This window comes from Hoplias malabaricus, chromosome 1, assembly GCF_029633855.1.
Source record: "Hoplias malabaricus isolate fHopMal1 chromosome 1, fHopMal1.hap1, whole genome shotgun sequence".
Taxonomy (NCBI): domain Eukaryota; kingdom Metazoa; phylum Chordata; class Actinopteri; order Characiformes; family Erythrinidae; genus Hoplias; species Hoplias malabaricus.
Window position 1 is genome coordinate 24387038 of NC_089800.1, and position 19115 is coordinate 24406152.

At 38.2% G+C, this 19115-nt stretch overlaps 2 protein-coding genes across 4 annotated transcripts; one reads left to right on the forward strand and one right to left on the reverse strand.

The window, feature by feature from the left end:
• Positions 1–928: 928 nt before the first annotated feature.
• dhx16 (DEAH (Asp-Glu-Ala-His) box polypeptide 16) lies at positions 929–14100 on the reverse strand. Of its 3 annotated transcripts, none has more exons than XM_066660138.1 (21): positions 13883–14100; positions 12877–13094; positions 12545–12777; positions 12191–12368; positions 11872–11928; positions 11516–11770; positions 10796–11035; positions 10494–10682; positions 9588–9698; positions 9355–9470; positions 9009–9219; positions 8812–8910; positions 7793–7945; positions 7050–7190; positions 6675–6837; positions 5334–5452; positions 5023–5090; positions 3991–4153; positions 2673–2834; positions 1910–2083; positions 929–1760 (listed from the first exon to the last, which is right to left on the reverse strand). In XM_066660138.1, the coding sequence occupies exons 2-21, from the start codon at positions 13072–13074 to the stop codon at positions 1632–1634; spliced, it is 3159 nt and encodes a 1052-aa protein (XP_066516235.1). In that variant the 5' UTR covers positions 13075–13094; positions 13883–14100; the 3' UTR covers positions 929–1631. The 3 variants fall into 3 exon arrangements, with proteins under 3 accessions (XP_066516235.1, XP_066516217.1, XP_066516225.1); XM_066660120.1 differs by having other exon boundaries at positions 12877–13110; XM_066660128.1 differs by having other exon boundaries at positions 12877–13110; positions 13879–14100.
• Positions 14101–14483: 383 nt separating this feature from the next.
• ppt2a.2 (palmitoyl-protein thioesterase 2a, tandem duplicate 2) lies at positions 14484–18182 on the forward strand. Its single transcript, XM_066679953.1, has 8 exons — positions 14484–14953; positions 15574–15727; positions 15877–15972; positions 16217–16324; positions 16445–16528; positions 16709–16793; positions 17742–17796; positions 17900–18182. Exons 1-8 carry the CDS (start codon positions 14807–14809, stop codon positions 18041–18043), a joined length of 873 nt encoding a protein of 290 aa, XP_066536050.1. The 5' UTR covers positions 14484–14806; the 3' UTR covers positions 18044–18182.
• The last annotated feature ends 933 nt before the right edge of the window (positions 18183–19115 follow it).

Consider the following 19115-nt stretch of genomic DNA (forward strand, 5'->3'; position numbering starts at 1 on the left):
TAATGAAACTTTGTGTAGTCTGTGTGTATCATAACAATATAAGACTCTTCTTAAAGGTTTAATTTAACATTCATTTAATTCCACTACTCTAAAAACAAATGTGGCTTCTGAGACCAAGGGGGTCTCAAAGCTGCGCTCAGGGACCTCTCAAATGAAGCAAACCAATTCTCTCATCTGTTACCCCTAGCCCAGCCACACCCTGCGTTTGTAGTATCCCATGTATAATCTCCACAGGAATTTTTTAAAGCACATAAGTTGTTGATATACTTTGGCCACAGCTATGCATGCTGCCAGGTACCAGCTGTGTCAGGTCCAATAACTCAGTGCTTGATCTTTTGCACAATCTTGTCTTACAGAAGTAGCAGGTTTTTTTGTTTCTGTGAAGTTCTGTAAAAGGTTATTAATCCAACAGATGAATTTAGCCACTTCCCCTTTGTTGCAGTGGGAGGTTTGTGTTTTCAATGAGGCTTAACAGGTGAAAGGTGAAACTATGCAGGTAATAATGGGGTAATAATCAACAAAGTAGTAAAATATTAAATCCAAAAAGTCCATACAAGTTGTTTTCACAAAAGTTAAATAACTTAAAGTTTCTGTTTCTTTTCTCATTTTGAATAAACAATGACGTCTGGTCTAAACGATGGGTTTTTGGCTGTTTTTTTCATCACTTTAAAAACTTTTATTTATTTATTTTTTGTTTGTGCAGCTTACATCTTTTCTTTTATTGTATCATTTTAAATTGTTTTAATCATTTAATCATTTTAGTATTTATTTCCTTTTCCTTTATTTAACAGTTTTATTGGACTTTTATGATTTTTATTCTTGCTTGTAATTTAACAGTTTTTTCTGTAAAGCACTTTGAACTGCTTTTGTATGAAAGGTGATCTATAAATAAACTTGCCTTGCCTATTTTTGTTGATTTTTTTTTATTATTTAAGAGCAGTGTATTTTGAATGAGCACAAAAGGAGTTACATTTAAGTGAACTATTCACACACATATGGGACGATAGATTAAAAAAATATATTCTTGTCCTACAACAAATAAAACGAGAAACAAATTCAACAAAATCTACATTTAGTTTATGAATTAATTATAATGTTGGCCTGTATTTAAGCAAATTTTTGTTGTGGTTTAATACTAAACCAGGCACACACCCACACATGTTTACCACTGCTAGTTGCTAGATGTTAACACAACTTACAAGCCTTCTGGAACTCATCTGACATCACAGATATATCACCTGTTAGTCGAGAGTATAAGGTACACATCAATAACAGTTTTATCAAATTATAACAAAACTCCACTTTGATGTGCAGAAATGTTAGAGGGACCCATGATCCCACTGCGTTTCTTGAAGGCACAGGTGCCTTTAGTTTAGATATTGACCATTAACCATTATATCAACATAATGCAGCACATTCCAAGAACAGGTATTTTATAGCCTTTCACACTAGAAAACGCCCCCAGTCTGAGAGATTACACCATAGGTCTTCGGGCTTGCGCACAATAACAGCTCTGTTTCATAACCTTCTATACTTTACTTATTGGGTTTTCCAGGTTTCTTGCTCTCTGTTGCATCACTGTAGCTCAGGTGTGTATTAGAACCACGAAGGAAAGACACTGTTCACATTTTTCATCCCAGTTCTTCTCGAGCTTTGCCCTGTTTACGAGGCATTTTCTTACTGCTGCTATCCTCCAGCTCTTTACTCTTATAGTAGTGAGGAGCCACCTCCAGCAGCCAGCTGCTGTCTATCTCTATCACCTGAAAGGGGAAAGGTATAAAGACTGTTTTGAGTTTGAGCAAACATCTAACACTAATATTGTACCGAAAAAGAAAATTAATAAAAAAAAAAGAACATTACAAAAAGACAGAAAAATGAATTGAGTAGAAGAAAGTAAAATGGGACTTGCCTGTCTCATAAACTCTTTGGTGGTGAAAACAAGCTCGTGGTAGATAAGCCAGCGGGGCTGTTCCTCAAACAGGGAGCTGTTGGGGTGCACATACACTGTCTGCTGATGTTTCACTGTCTTATAGCCTCCTTTACTGAGGCGAGCTGTGTGGTAGAAATAACCCGCAGTGATCGCCTAGGAAACGAGGAAGAAACTGTGGTTAAACAGGATACTGGGTAAAGCCACTGACCTCTGTGTGGCAGACTGAAGTAATAAATAAATAAAAGCTGTTGTTTTCTTAACAATTATAATAATTACAGAAACCTGAAAGCTGACAAATAGTGGTTCATGGGTGAAGCCCATAGGACTGTGTTGCGGAAAAATCCAAATGTAAACACAGCTGATATTTATAGTACAGCTACCATCTGAAGTTTTTTTTTTTTTTTGTGACTAAAGGCTGACTTTGTTTATACTCTTTCCCTTTCAGCCTGTGGATGTTTTCTGCCCCAAAGGTCCAACATGATAATGGATCAACACAACCATATTTATCATTGTGAATGAGGCAACTTCCTGCTGAGAACTTGTCCAAATCAAATAAGAATATTCTGACAGAGCCTACATTTTAAAGGAAGCCTAATCTAGCTGAGGTCCTTTCTACAGAAATAGTAGGCATTTATTATTACAATGCCACAACAGCACAAACATTAGTGCCGTGTGGGTGTGTGTTACAAGGGATCTTCCTGCAAAATAAATGTAGTAGCTGCTGTTGTCTGAGTGCAGCTACCTTGCGGATGGCAACATTGTCACCATTAGCGCTGCACACTTCCACCTCAATTCGATCCATGAGACCCTCCAGCTGCTCCCTCACATCTCGCGCCCGCTTCATTGATCGGAACTGAATGAAGTTCTCAAAACACCACTGAGTGGAATAGCCACTCTCCACCCACTGTCACACACACACACACACACACACACACACACATAAAAAAATTATATTAAACTTCAGGGTTGATAATAAATGATGGCTTGTGGTTTTAGACTATTTTGGTTGGATGGCACAATACAGGTTTTTAAATGTAATGCTCTGATGTCTATTAAACAATCTGGAACATGACAATTCATGCAAATCTTTGTAGCTTCAATTAATTGTTTGACAGACTGCATGTCTGGCTTCAAGTAATAAAAAAAAAAAAAAGAAACAATTATTTTGGATTAAATAATTAAATTTGGTTCACTCTGGTTTTATTAATAAAGGATGTGTGAAACTGTCAAAATACTAAAGAACACATTCTATATCACTCTTACATCCTCCTAATCCCTTAGACTGCTTCGTATGTTTTCTGTGTCTTCAAGATTGATAACTGTAACTGAGCTATATTCTGATTGGCTGCCTTGTATAGGGCCTATTTCAGAAAGCTTTGGCAACACTATAATTTCAGTGTGAATGAGCAGGACAAAGTGCTGTAAACTGATTAGGTGTTTTTTTTAATGCAGTGGTTGGTTACATCACAAAAACAAGACTTTAAAACACAGTTTTTTGTAGATTAGTTTCTATACAAAGACTGTACAGATCTTTGAAGGGGCCCTTATTGTCTTAGTGAAAACATCTTTGGAAAGTTTCTTAAAGCTCCACAAACTGAGAACTTACTCTGGAATGAACTGTAAGAGGTATTGGTCTATGCAGATGCTCTTCTTCAGTAATATCAGTCTTAAGAGCACTGTAAAACTAACTGTAATAAATAATAATGTCAGTGGAGGTTTAGATATGGTCAATTCTGAGGCATTTAAAATGCTGTTACTTTATACTTGAATAAGAATGAGTAAAATTCATAAGTAAAACTCCCTGCACATGATTTAAGGAACATGGTGATGTACAGGTTCAGACTCCTCACTGACAGGCAGTGATCTTACTTAATTCACCAGCATTATACTATTTGGTGATTCACTCTGACACTCGTTCTCAGCTACGACAGGTAGAACCAGACACAATAGTCAACAACATGCATTCTGTGGCACGTATGCTACAAGGAAGTGAGACATTTATGTCAAATAATTGAAAATGAATTAATAAATTAACGAACAAGGAACAGAATTTATTTTACCTGTGTATATACATTTAGGAGAACCAGATGATCACCTCCTGGCACAACAAAGTTCATCCGGGCATTGTCTGCATGCACCACTTTGTCTTTGGGCCGGTAGAAAATAGAATTGTTGACTGAGAGCATAGCAGCGATTGTCAGCACTTCCTCAGAGCACTTATATCTAGAGAGCAACAGATAAATAATTAATAAAAATAAAAACCAGTTTAGTGTAAACGGAATCATGTGAACACTCTCTCTAATTGTTTTAGTAGTATTTTAATATTAAAATGTTACCAAAGAATATTCTAAACAACCACATAACTCTGAGTGTTTTCAGAGTTTAAAAATGTTTACTCCTGCACTCTCAGTTTTCCGATATGGTTTGAACACACACAATATTAAATAACTCATTCATTCATTCATTAATTGTCTGTAACCCTTATCCATTTCAGGGTCCCGGTGGGTCCAGAACCTACCTGGAATCATTGGGCGCAAGGAGGGAATACACCCTGGAGGGGGCGCCAGTTGTTCAAAGGGGAACACACATTCACTCACACCTACGGACACTTTTGAGTCACCAATCCACCTACCAACGTGTGGTTTTGGAGCATGGGAGGAAACCGAAGCACCTGGAGGAAACCCACGCAGACACAGGGAGAACACACCACACTCCTCACAGACAGTCACCCGGAGCGGGACTCATACCCACAACCTCCAGGACCCTGGAGCTGTGTGACTGCGACACCTACCTGCTGCAACACTGTGCTGCCCATATTAAATAACATAAGAATGTGATCAAGTTAAAGTGCTAGTATGTCTTTTTTTTTTGGATAAGGAAATTAAACAAATATGTTTATATCTCAATTTGTCGAGTAAATGTTTCAGGAAATGAGTTAACATCAAACACAAGCAAGCTTGGACCCAAAACACCTCCATATTCCAGCGTTGGTATCTTTATAAGAGATAAATGTGTGGATGATTAAGCGTGGTAGGAGAGGAGAGAAGGAAAAAAAAAAATAGCGACAGAGAGCGTGTTTGTATAAGACTCACTGCTCAGAGGCCAAGATCATTTTACTCAGCATGGGGTCCACAGGCAGCTCAGCCATCCTCCTCCCCAACTGCCACAACACAAGAGAAACAAATCAGCCTCAAATGTAGTGTGCATCCCTCATCCCATAAGGGTCCAGTTAAAGGGCTTGTTCGTTTTATTGAAAATGTTCTTAATGAAGATGGCATCACATCATAATTGAATTATGGATAATGGAATTTTTACATCCACAATAACCTCAATTCGATATTTATTTTCATAGCAGTTAAATGGAAGGCCTTCACATAGAGGAAAATCAAAGACACTAAGGTACCTTAGTCAGTTCTCCAAGATGGTTAAGTGCACCTAGGGCATACAGCTGTTCCAGAGCCAGCACCAGGGTTTCATGTGGAGGAGGGTCCATGAAGTCAAAATGGATAAGGTCATTTATGCCTGTCAGTGAAGTGAAAACACAAAATTATTACATAAACAATACTAAATTAACCAATGACTAATTTAACAGACAGTGTATATTTTTATTTATTTATTTATTTAAATTTATTTTATTTAGAGGATGTCCTTTTCCACATAAGTGTTTTGTTGCTTTTTGGAAAACAGGATACAGTTTAACGATAATTTTAAACTTAGATAGAAACAAGGTCAACACTGATACTGATTCTGAAATGTACATATATTAGCATATTTAGTGTTTTTTTTTTTTAATGCGGTCAAGTCTGAATAACGCCAAAGACTACAGACTTTATCTTTATGCTCATCTGTCTCAAGTGTTGAGAGATGGGTCAAGCAGTGTTAGGCTGTGGAATGTCACTATTGCCACATCAGGGGACGGTCTGTTCCATTTTTATCTGTCCAAGCAAGAATCTGAGTTTAAGGCTAAGGCAAAGCCAGAGAAGGTAGAAGCCCCAGACGTAGAGAGATGTAGGTGAATTTTGGATGTCTCCTATATTTATGTAGACTGGGGATGTGTAGTGTAGGGTTGAAATGATACACAATTTCGGAATAAACCAAATTATAAATGGATGTCAACAGCTCATTTATGAAGTTTAAAAACATACATGTTAATATTTATGCCATCTTTTGCATCAGAGCTTATTTAAAGTCATTTAAAAGCTCATTTTAATGCTCCAAACACCCTCAAACACATTCCTCGTAACTTTGTAGAGATTCAGCTGGCTGTGTGTGCACCTTTGAGTAAATAAAACTGAAAATTCTTGTTGCGTTTTCCTTGTTGTCTTGCAACAGTGCCACACTCAGAGTTTAAATAAATAAGAACCAGCACAGATACTTTGAAAGGGCTCAAATGTATTAATAATCAATGCCAAACAAATCTCTCTTCATCTGACAAAGTTTCCAAATATAATCTAATCCAAAAAGACTCGTTCTACCTGCTGAATCACATGTAAGACTAAACAATGAGTAAGCCTTGAATGGAATGTAAGCGCTCTGTGATAAAATAACAGTGTGTTTAAACAACCCCTGTGGAAAACACAGCAACCTGAGCACACTGACTGCCGTTAAAACAATAAAAATGCAGTTTACAGTAAATAAAATGACCTAAAGTACATACAACAAATGATGATTCAGGATATATTCATGATTTATGTATGAGGTGTTGTAATTTATATAATAAATAAATAAATAAATAAATACTTACCCAGACTCTTTAGAAGCAAGACTACATTTCCCAAGTTGGTTCTTTGGATCTCAGGTACAGTGGTTTCCTCCATTTCGTGTTTGAAAGCCCAAGCTGTGTAAAGCCTAAAACATTTCCCAGCAGCTACTCGGCCAGCTCTGCCTGCCCTCTGATTGGCTGAAGCCTGTAAAAGTCACACGAAAACATCATATAAAAAGGATGGATAACAGAAAATATTCAACTTTTTGCTAGACATAAACATGAAAAGAGAACTAGAGCATGCTGTTCATACTCAGCATAGGGATGTGTCAAAAATCGACTTTTCAATATATAATAAATATATATATAAAAAAAATAAAAAATAAAGATGTGTGGGTTTTTTTGGTTTTTTTTTACCCGTGAACATGGTGTAACTATTAAAGACTCCATTCCTGTTCGAGCATTGTAACTCTTCTGTTTGCAGAAGCCCGGATCAATCACATAGATGATACCATCAATAGTGAGAGAGGTTTCTGCGATGTTTGTGGCCACCACAACCTGAAACGTACAAAACATTCTGTATCAGGATTTGAATTAAGAGTCAATTAATTATTTTATTTTCCTCCTAAGCCAGATTGCTGAGGTCAGGTCGGCCAGTACCTCTTTAATTACATTTTAGTTACTAAACATAGGAAGAACAAGAGAAAAAAGGGAACGTGACATTTCAGTTGATCTCTGGATTTAAAGATAAAGGTTAATAATAGAAAACAGAAATAAGTGTATCGTATTATGTGCAGTCTACACACAAGTGTATCGTCCATACACAAGTAACAGGTAACCTTCATGAACGTTTGGTATTCATTACAAGGGAATGCAAACAAAAAGATTAAAGAAAAAATGAGGATTTTCTATACTACATTAACATAGAACAGTTTGATGACTTTTCTACTCATACCCCACGAACTCATTGTCATTTTTAGACAGTCTGTTTGAGCATGCACCACACTGTACTGCATTCCCCCCCTCAAGGACCTGAGTTGTGCACTCCTGAGCTCCATTTATGAACATTTACACCTCCCAAACCTACTGATTAGAATGACAGCTGAAATGTCCCCCTTGTGGCAAAAATGTAAAACTGCAGCTTGTGCAACTGGAAGTACCTTACGAGCTCCAGGAGGTGTGGGGTTAAAAATCTTGGCCTGCATGTCTGAGGGCAAGTTGGCGTAGATGGGGAGTACGATAAGCTCAGAGATCTTTGAGCCGAGCCGTCTACACCTCTCTTGCAAAAGCTCACAGCATGCCTCAATCTCTTCCTAAAACATGAGATGGAATACAAGCAGAATGATTAATGGAAACGGAAGCATAACCAACTCAATATGCAGACTTTATAGAACACTTTGTTCAATACTTATTCAGATATTAAAGCATTAATAGTGAGATTTTCTCTGCTTGGCACTTTGTTATTGAAAGATTCAGATACAGTAATCCCTCGCTACTTCGCGGTTCATCTTTCGCAGATTCGCTACTTCGTGGGTTTTTTCGAGGGGGCGTATGGCTACGTGCCGAAAAATATCGTTTTCTTATAGTGTGTAAATTAAAAGTACTTTTTTTATTAATTACATGTATTAGACTAGGCCTGTAGGTGACAAAATATATCATTTACAAGTATTTCTTATGTACAGTACATGTATTGTTCATGTCCACATCCAAGTGAAAGTTACTGACGCTAAATCACAGCTTAAGAATTACTCTATTAAAGAAACTGGTAGGATATCACATGTAGTTCCAGCTGAAAAACATTATAGAATGACTCCAAATACTTGTTAAATACATAAAAAAAATCTATTTCCTCTACTTCGCAGAAATTCGTTTTTCGCGGGTGGTCTTGGAACGCATCCCCTGCGAAAAACGAGGGATCACTGTACATTAACTCTAAAAAGGTGTGGCAATGATTGTGATGATTAGTTTCATTAGGATCACAAGATAATGCTGTCTCCTTGTTTCAGAGCTTAATACTTCATACTCTGCTAGCAGAGACAAGACATGCGGCATGGTGGATTTAAGCTCACGTGTGCAATTTACGGTAGTGGAAATCACTCGTTAGAAGTGGAGTCTACAAACCTTAAGACATATAGTGTATACCTGGCAGCATGCACTGTAATCTGTTGACCAGACTGACCTGTCCTGTAAGGAAAACAAGAATGTCCCCTGGAGGTTGCGTGACATGGATCTGCAGCACAGATACCACACAGGCATCAAGATAATCCGCCTCTGGAGCCTGTGGAATAACAACAACACCAATATTCTTTGTCAGCATACTTATAATTCATCTTCCTTTCAAGAATGATACTCCACTGTCTTGTCCACACGACATGCCTTGGTGTAGTAGATATCAACAGGAAACCTGCGGCCTGGAATCCTGAACACAGGAGCATCATCGAAGAAGCAGGAGAAACGTTCCGTGTCCAGAGTAGCACTGGCTATCAGCACCTTCAAGTCTGGCCGGAACCTCGCTATGTCTTTAATCAACCCAAACAATATGTCTGTGTGCAGAGTCCTCTCGTGAGCCTCGTCGATAATGACAACACTAGAGAAGAGGACAGAAGCAAACTAATGGACAAAGTTCGATAATAAAGATGAGAGATTTAAAATAGCAAAATTATTTTGTCTCAAGCTGTTAATTCACTCCATCCTTTCAGAAATGAGCAGAGTAATGTTTTACCTGTAGCTTGCAAGGTCGGGTTCAGTGAGGAACTCTCTTAACAGCATACCATCAGTCATGTACTTCAGCACAGTGCGCTCAGATGTGCAGTCCTCAAATCGAATGCTGTAGCCCACCTGAGACGGTCAAAACGTAACAAAGCACCATCAGTTAACTACACTGCCAATTTAGTATGTTTTTTTCCCATTAAACAATATTGTGGGGGTCTGTCTCAAGTATAAAAGAATTGTTACCTCATTTCCAAGCTTAACTGCCATTTCTTGCGCCACTCTGGCTGATACAGACATAGCAGCTACTCTGCGAGGCTGAGTGCACCCGATCTTCATCCCCCCGTTGGTATAACCCTGAAATAAATCAAGCATTCCAATATGAAGATATGCATTAGGACATACTCAAAATTTGCAATCTCCATTCAAAAGTTTTCAAAAAATTTCAGAATAATTTCAGAATTTATTCTAATATGGTGGAGGTGGGGGCGGCATGGTGGAGCAGCAGGTAGGTGTCGCAGTCACACAGCTCCAGGGACCTGGAGGTTGTGGGTTCGATTCCCGCTCCGGGTGACTGTCTGTGAGGAGTGTGGTGTGTTCTCCCCGTGTCCGTGTGGGTTTCCTCCGGGTGCTCCGGTTTCCTCGCACAGTCCAAAAACACACGTTGGTAGGTGGATTGGCGACTCAAAAGTGTCCGTAGGTGTGAGTGAGTGAGTGAATGTGTGTGTGTGTCTGTGTTGCCCTGTGAAGGACTGGCGCCCCCTCCAGGGTGTATTCCCGCCTTGCGCCTAATGATTCCTGGTAGGCTCTGGACCCACCGCGACCCTGAATTGGATAAGGGTTACAGATAATGAATGAATGAATGGAGGAGGTGGAGAGAGAGAGAGAGAGAGAGAGAGAGAGAACTGAAATGCATATTATTTGCTGCACCTAACCAGAAGAGATTCAAAATTTATTCTAATATGGTGTATAGAGAGAGAGAGAGAGATGAGAGGGAGAGAGAACTGCAATGCATATTATTTGCTGCACCTAATCATTTATACTTTACAGTTATTGTCTGGAATTCTGCTAATATTGTGTGATATTTAAAATAAGTGCCATCAAACACTTGGATAAATTGCCCTAAATCTTACATCACTCTTGTATACTTACATTCTCAAAAAGGTACTGTGGGATCTGGGTGGTCTTTCCCGAACCAGTCTCACCCTCAATAACGAGGATCTGGTGGTCTCTGATGGCAGAAAGTAGGTCTTCTCTGTAGGGAAACACTGGTAAACTGCGCCTCACTTCCTGGATTGACTGCTTCTGTTTCTCTGCTTGAGAGAGTTCCGGTTCATGCTCCTATCAATAATCAAAATGAGAATAAGACTGAATGACACATGAATCTTTTATACATATACACATACACACATTTACAGAACATGAATGAATTTCAAATATACTGATGTCAGTACCTTCTCAGATAGTGTTCCCTTCATGGTGATGGCAGTGCTTACGAAGTTAATCATCTCTTCCTCCTCTAGCACTAGCTGGTACCTCTCTTTCTCTTCTTGTATCCGTCGCTCTCTCTCCTCTCTGGCTCCAAACCTCAAAGTGGCAGTAGCGACCCGAGCCTCCTCCCAGCGGCCCTGCTCCCCACCCCCTTCCCTGGGTCCCTCTTCAAATTCCAGCTCCATATCCCTCTGTGGGATAGACTGAAGAAGAGTAGAGAATAAGTGAGAAATTGAGAGAAATAAAAGAAAAACATCCTGTTTTATGCGAAATACAGTTTAAAATGTCGCTATCAGCGAGAGAGGCCTGCAGCTTTTTGCTATTTATTTTTCAATGTTAATTAAACAAATTCAGTAACGGCATCACAGCCTTGACAATGAAAATTACTCTAAACACACTTAGCACATAAGGTTTACCTGGGGTTAATCACACCAGAGGAGTGTGACAGAGCAGTGCAGTTAAGAGATTACTACAGTTACCGTATTTTACCATATTTTAGTAAATGTAAACATCAGACAATTTTGAATACAATGTATATATGACAAGCATGTTCTTTTCTATTATATTTTGGCTAAAATGACAAGTGCACAGTAGATAGGAAAAGCTTGTATTAAATGTGTACCAAAAGCAAAAATTCCATGTTACAGTGGGTTTGTTTATCTAGCCAACATTCTCCATCTTACTTTATTTCTGATCTCTTCAGGCATGTAGTAGCGATTTTTCCTCTCCTCTTTCTCCTTTGCTCCAGCTTTCTTGTAATCTCGAGCCAGGTCTCGGATCTGTTTCTTGTATTCCAGGTCTTTCTTTTCATTCTCCGTAAGGCTATCACCGGAGAACAGATACTCCTCATCCACGATCTCAGCCTCCAGGTCTTCCAGCTTCTCCTGCTCACGCTTGGCCAGGTACTCCCATCGTGACTGTTTCCGTAGCTCGGGCAGCTGGGGAAAAGGCATTTGAACTTTGCACGATTCCGATTTGACAAAGAATTACAATTCAAACATCTCATATTTTACCAGACTAATGTTGTGTGTGTAATTACCATCTTCTTTTGATCTTCTTCAGCCATCTTCAGTCTCTTCTGAGCCTCTTCATAAGCCTAAGGAGGAGACCACGTTTCAAATAAATTGCTATATTACATTTCTAGGTTTAATTAAACTTACTGTGTTCTATGAGTGGATTCAGGGACATAAAAAATAATTCATAAGGTGTCATTAAGTCAAATATATATATATATATATAGGTTTTAAAACATCCATTCCGAACACAAGCTCTCGGAAAGAATCCATATGATCAAGATTATTGCATTTATTTCAACTATCACTAGATTTCGTGTAACTGTCATGGTTTAAATCAACTACCTTTTTGTCGTTCCTTTCAAGTATGTGCCTAGTTTTTTCTTTGTCCCTCTGCTTCACTCGTTCTGCAAAGGCATCTCTCTCTTCCAGGTCCTGCAGTCTCTCTCTCTCCTCTTTCTCCCACTCTTCCTCTTCCTCCTCTTTCACTGCTTTCTTTGAAGCTTGTGAAGTTTCCTTGGTACTAAGTGCACCAATTAAACAAAAGAAAAGGAAATAAAACTTACAGTTTAAGGATATTATGCAGCTTTCAGAGAACATGGTATTTATGCATTTTACATTACATTAAGGGCTAACTTTAATTAACACCAAGTATAAATCTTTTTCCCCCTCAAGAGACCTAAATAGTCAACCTCTCACCTCTTTTGTCTGTCCTCCTCACTTGATGATGGACTTTCATCTCTTTTTTGTCTAAGGTGCTTTCTCTTCTTCCCTCTTTCCTTGTCCTTGTTTTTCTTCTCTTTCGTTTTGACGGCCTCACCGTCACTGTCACTGTCCTCCAGAAGAGTGTAAGTTCGGTTCTTCCTATCCATCTCTATGGCCTGTCTCTCTATTGCTCTGGCAGGCTTCTCAACAACCTGTTTCTTTGGGACCTGAACAGTAGATGCAAGGAAAAACAAATGATTATTTCTGACAGCTTAAATAAGATTCCTCAAAGTACACAAAGCACTCAGTGTTAAACAAGCAGGTACCTTGTTGTAGAGTTCTTGAGCAAATGCAGTGACTCTCTGGTCAATGTCAATGGTGCCAGTCTGTTGCAGGCGAACCACAAAATCCTGTGGACCTGAGGATTTCTGAACGAGGCCAATCATGAACTGGGCCACATACCGGTCACTCAGGCCCAAAATGTCATGGAGCTGGTCGCTCACCCACTGCTCGAGGTTGGCCATGATGAAGGCAGGTTGCACACCTAGACAAAGGTTTGACTTTTGAAAAAAAAAATAATAATAAAATAAATAAATAAATAAATAAATAACAGGCTTGATGAAATAAACACTTCATTTTCACATATATCTTTGGGTCTGAAATGTGCTGCTTTTTTGTGTAAGAGATGTGTACATTAATAGAAAGATTAAAGTCAGACACAAAACAGGTCTTGACAGATTAACTTTGGTAACAATTACAAATTTTTTGTAATGTTTTGTTGATTTTCAGTAAAAAAAAATATCCTACATGAACACACTTTGGCACATTGTTAAGTACAATTATTGACTACTGTCTAAATTATTATTATTATTTTTTTTGTGAATGTGAAAATAATCTCATCCCATTTTATAATTACGTTTTTTCCTCCAAAATATTTCACTCTGCCATAAAAGAACAATTTTACAATAATAAAATGTAAAAATATACCTTCACGGGTTTAAACGCAACATCTAGTAAACATCCAGAATAAATACAAACATAATGTGCAAGTATTTATGTAAAATATACACGTATAAACCTCTGTGTGACACATTTTTCCACAAGTAAATTAAATCACAAAGCTAAAGGACACAGTCAGCTAAAATTCTCATTATTTACATTTTAATGTGTAACGGAAAACTCCGATGAGAAATTGGTGAATTATTGGATAGTTTCAGTGTCAGAGGTACAAAGAAACACAGTGGAAGTTTAAAAATAGACTTGTAAAGCAATAAGAAGTGTTTTAAGCCTCTCGGTGGAGATAGGGAGATGTAGAGCACTGGAGTCACCTACAGCAGGGTCTCCTCTCGCTCCGCTGCCGAGCTTTAGCTCTGGAATATAACCCTCTCTAAACTCCTCTGCAGCCCGTTACCGTCCACATCACCGTGTGATACCGCCGCGGTTTATCTGCTTCTGCGGGCCATGTACGGGTTTACACGGAGAAGCTTCAAAACAGAAACCGCGCTGTTTTTAATCTTTAAAACTCGCTGCTCGTGCTCTCAACGTAGTGTTTATTTACTTCCGAGTTCGTCCTGCTCCCACCCGACATAATAAAAGCACAGGATCAACACGGACATATTAATACACATAAACGCATGACATTTTCTTTAATTTCCGCTTAATGTACCTCAAAGTCAGATCAATAAATCAATTTTATTAAACTTTATCCGGTCCTTCTTGGGATAGAACAGATAGATATCAGAGACCTTTATTTTGGGGATTATACTTTGAAAATATTATGACAAAGATGAGTCTATATTGATAAAGCTCTGTATACGGATATATATATATATATATATATATATTTTTTTTTTTTTAGAGTCAATAATAAAGATGTACGCCATATGAATATTATATACAAACAGAAGGTGGCACAAAGCCGCCATGGGCGTGCACATGCAAATCAATCTGTTCTCATTTCAATGGGATTGTGATAAGGATGAAGATGAGGCTGAAGTTTAGGCCTCAAAGAGATAAACGGTATTAAAACTTGCTGAGAATTAAAGGAAGTGTCCCCCAACCTGAATTCTGAAAACTAGAAAGAGGAACCGTTACTAAGATAAATTGCTAGTTAACCTGCCTTCCAGCAGTAGTTGTTAGTGTGAGGACTACTAGGCCAGACTGCAGGCTACTTTCAGTCTAACTTTAGCTCAGGTGTGCATATAGGGGTGAGCTTTACTCTTTCTACTGAGACTGAATACAGTTATTCTGACAGAAATGATACTTTATTACCTGCACTGTCTAGTTTTCTTTATTTGTTTTGTACTTTTTGAAGCTACCACTGGTTATCGGCCAGTCATTATTGTTCATGGACTGTTTGATGGACCCAAACAGTTCTCCAAGCTATTGAATTTTATCAATCAGGTAAGAACATGTAGTTTTTTTGTAAGTAACTTCATAAAATTTTTAGCAAAACTTTTAGCAAAACATTTAGATCCAGTTGATGGTGAAATGATTGTGTAAAAGGACTGAAAATATTATCTAAAGCTGATCTTGTAAAAAAAAAAAAAGGTATTGTGCAAATGTGTTTAATACAATGATTTACCAAGGTATTTTGGATGCAAACCTGCAGATAAACTGCCAAATAATTGCACAAAAGTGGATTTTGCAGCTAGCAAGGGCCTATTAATTATTCAAGTAATAATTAAAGAAAGAAAAATTGCATTCTTGAAAATAAAAATTTTAATGAATACCTCTGTTTTCAAACAAAAAATGTTTATACATCTTTAATTCCATCATACATGCTCAAATGCATTTGTGCCCAATGTATATTTGTGAAAAATGAAGCTCAGGTATTTATGATGAACAGAACAGAGCCTTGGCCATGATTGTTACGTTCTCCATCTAATGGCTAAGGCTGTTCAGCAGTCAGTTTTCATTTTGCATTTCTATTTAGGACCTGCAACCAGTTCTCTTTTTCTGTCTTTCAGTTTTTAAAGAAACTCTTTGACTTCTCCTTTTCACTTTGACTTTTCACTTTTCAGACCCACCCCGGTACCAACATTACCACAGTGGACTTGTATGACAACATGGCCAGCCTGAAACCGCTGTGGAACCAGGTTGCTGGCTTTAGAAATGCAATAGAGCCAATCATGGAGCGAGCCCCAGATGGTGTTCACCTCATTTGCTTCTCACAGGGTAAACTCCCCTTCACACCAGTACCTCACAAATCTCTGAAAATTAATTAATTGATTGATATATTGATTGTTAAATTACTGGTTTTGTTCTGATGATGATTAGCATAAAATAATCAGATCAACATATTTTTTAATGGATTTATTGTGCAGGTGGTTTAGTGTGCAGAGGTGTTCTTGCCACGCTTCCCAAACACAATGTCCATTCGCTGATCCTTCTCTCTTCACCACTAGCTGGTCAATATGGAGGTCAGTACTACAACTGACTATGTGGATAAAAAATTCTGTACATTAACACACACTGGACTGATTTCCTGGAAAGAGATTTAAGCCTAGTCCAGCTTCTCCATCAGTCTTAGACTGGCTTCATTATTGAGGAAGTGTGTGTGTGTGTTTAATAAAGTTACAATTTTAGATAATTTTTGTTGTTCATATAATCCACAAAAGGCATTTTTCTTATGTCTACATGCACTAATCATAATTAATTTTACAGATACAACATATTTGAAGTATGTCTTCCCAAAATATGTGAAGTCAAGGGTATATCGTTTTTGCTATAACGCCTGGGGTCAAAAAATCTCACTTTGCAACTTCTGGAAAGGTTAGAGTCAAATCTCTTACACTTTCCTGAAATCTACTGCCAGTAACTGATTCAGATGGTTGATAAAAGTCTGATTTTAGGTCAAAATTAAGTTGTTCTTTTCCTTCACCTAATGATTAGATCCACACCAGGAAGTGAGATACTTGAAAAGCAAAACTTATCTTGCCGTTTTGAATGGTGAGAGCAAGCATCCTAATTTATCAGGTAATCTTTTACTAAAACCCAATAAGAATAAAACAAATACTGAACCAGATTAAAAGAATTAAAAAAGCTACTCTGGTGCAATATGTTTTTGCAGTGTTATTATGGAGGATGTAATATTTTCAAACCATTTGTATACATTCCTTTTGCACTGTTTTGAAAGTGTACTGTGTCTCTCTTTAGAATGGCGAGATCATTTCTTGGGCATTAAGACGTTGGTGCTGATTGGAGGGCCAGATGATGGGGTCATTACACCCTGGCAGTCAAGGTGAGAGACTAGATATTTAACTACTAAAACGTGTAAAGCACAAACAATACATGGACTAAAGTATTGACAAATTTGCTTCTGAAGTTGTAATAAAAATAGATAGTCAGAACTGCTCTGTTTTTTCTAAGTGGTTTGACAATAAACTATGTTCAACAGGTTAATAAAGTACATATTTGATCATTTTATAATTATTCATTCATTATCTGTAAGCGAGTTCATGGTTATGGTGGGTCTGGAGCCTACTCGGAAACACTGGACACAAGGTGGGAGCACACCCTGGAGGGAGTGCCAGTCCTTCGCAGGGCGACACATTCACTCACACATTTTTGAGTCGCCAATCCACCTACCGTGTGTATTCTGACCATGGGAGGAAACCCACGCAGACACTAGGAAAACATACCAATATCGTCACAGTCAGTCACCTAAATAGGGCTCGAACCCACAGCCCCAGGACCCTAGAGCTGTGACAGTGACACTACCCAAGTTCCAATTCATTAATTCATTCATTGTCTGTAACTGCTTATCCAGTTCAGGGTCAGGGTCCAGTGTCTACCTGGAATCATTGGGCGCAAGGTGGGAACACACCCTGGAGGGGGCACCAGTCCTTCACAGGGCAACACACACTCACACCTATGGACACTTTTTTTTTTTTTTTTTTGAGCCGCCAATCCACCTACCAACGTGTGTTTTTTGACTGTGTGAGGAAACCGGACCCAAGCCACCACAAGCACCACGGGGAGAATTATTTTAACATATATCTTTATTGAGCCTGTCTGAGCACAACGGTGTATATATTACATATATAAACCATATATCAAATTTGATATGATATCTGACCACCTCAGACTTCAGATATGGACATGAACAGGTTAAAGGCTGAAGACCTGTAGACTGGTTTAAACGTGAATCATACAAAAAGTTTTTTTTATTTTTTTTCCCCCCCAACAGCTTGTTTGGATTTTATGACAGTAATGAAACTGTGGTGGAAATGAAAGAACAGGACGTGAGTTGAGAACAAACACAACATTAATACATCAAGTGTAATTATATCAGCATTAGTCTTAAGCAGTTGTTTGCTTGTGCTGAACTGTCTGCTCTTTCTACAGTGGTATCTAAATGATGTGTTTGGCCTGAAAACACTGGACGCCAGAGGAGACCTGGTCCAATGTGTGCGTTCTGGTGTCCATCACACCTCCTGGCACTTAAACTTCACTGTGTACCAAGACTGCATAGAGAAGTGGCTGACATAAGGGATATCTAGTCTTTATACACATACGCAGCGTAAAGATGTTTTCATGATTTGTAGCACTAGTGCATTTATAAATGAAATGTAATGTTAGTGATACTTCTGTAGCATTTTTTTTAAAAAGATGATGCTTATAAATACAAGAATGCAAATCAAATTAAATAAAATGTAAAATATAAATTTGGTCCTGTGGGCTGGCTCTGCTTTTGTTCTTTTAATTTGATTTATGTATGGGGAGTATACTTTTTATTAGAAACACCTGCATTAAAGCTCCACTCTCTGTTGATGCACTGTTTAAAAAAAAAAAAACCCTCCTATATCTGAGTGATCTCTGGTGTTTGTCACAGTGTGTTGATTTCTCTACTCTTTCTTCCTCCTCTAATTGCCAGGTTGTGATGCTTTGTTGTTTAGAAAGGCAGTCACCAAACTGCAGGATACCAGCCCTCCAAAACCACAGCAAACCCTTTATTGTTGGTCAGACTCGGAACACTGCTGCTCTTGGTGGATGGACTGTGTTCAGTGTCGCAGTGATTGATACGTGTGATCAACGCCGCTCACTAACACTGCTCCTACGATGCTAAGAATTGTTCACCATCAAAATAATCAGATAAGCAGTAGTCATGTAGTCGTCTTAAACTAATCAACAATGAATAATGTAAATGACAGTGGATAAACTACTTTGGTCAAGAGACTGGCTGCTGTCTGTACACCTTCTTAATGGAGCAGTGGTAGGTTGAGTTCTTAAAGCCGAATAAAGACCTGTGGATTTCGCAAAAGCCAGATTGACATTCTAATTTGAAGGTTTTTATGTTAGGGCCCACATTTTCTGGCTTAGGAAACCCATTCAAATCTGAAATCCTATAGGGTTTATAAGTTGCTACACACTTAAAATCGGTGGTTCTACAAGGGTATTTTAATAATTAAAATGGTTCTATATAGAATCCTGAAGAACACTTGAACACTTGAAGAACTCTTTGCATCATGAAAAGATTATAACTGTTTATTTATTGTCCATAGCCTTGACATCGTAACTATAGAAGAACTGTTTTTTTGTGTCAAATAGAACCCTTTTCTAA

Excerpts from the sequence above, each read along its gene's own strand:
- dhx16 (XM_066660138.1), bottom strand. The coding sequence starts at position 13,074 with ATGGCCAACCTCGAGCAGTGGGTGAGCGACCAGCTCCATGACATTTTG. Across the intron at positions 12,369-12,544 it reads GAGGAGGACAGACAAAAGAG|TACCAAGGAAACTTCACAAG; the intron begins GTGAGAGGTTGA and ends TGGTGCACTTAG. Across the intron at positions 8,911-9,008 it reads TTGATATCTACTACACCAAG|GCTCCAGAGGCGGATTATCT; the intron begins GCATGTCGTGTG and ends GTTATTCCACAG.
- ppt2a.2 (XM_066679953.1), top strand. The coding sequence starts at position 14,807 with ATGATACTTTATTACCTGCACTGTCTAGTTTTCTTTATTTGTTTTGTA. Across the intron at positions 14,954-15,573 it reads TATTGAATTTTATCAATCAG|ACCCACCCCGGTACCAACAT; the intron begins GTAAGAACATGT and ends TTCACTTTTCAG. Across the intron at positions 15,973-16,216 it reads ACTAGCTGGTCAATATGGAG|ATACAACATATTTGAAGTAT; the intron begins GTCAGTACTACA and ends TTAATTTTACAG.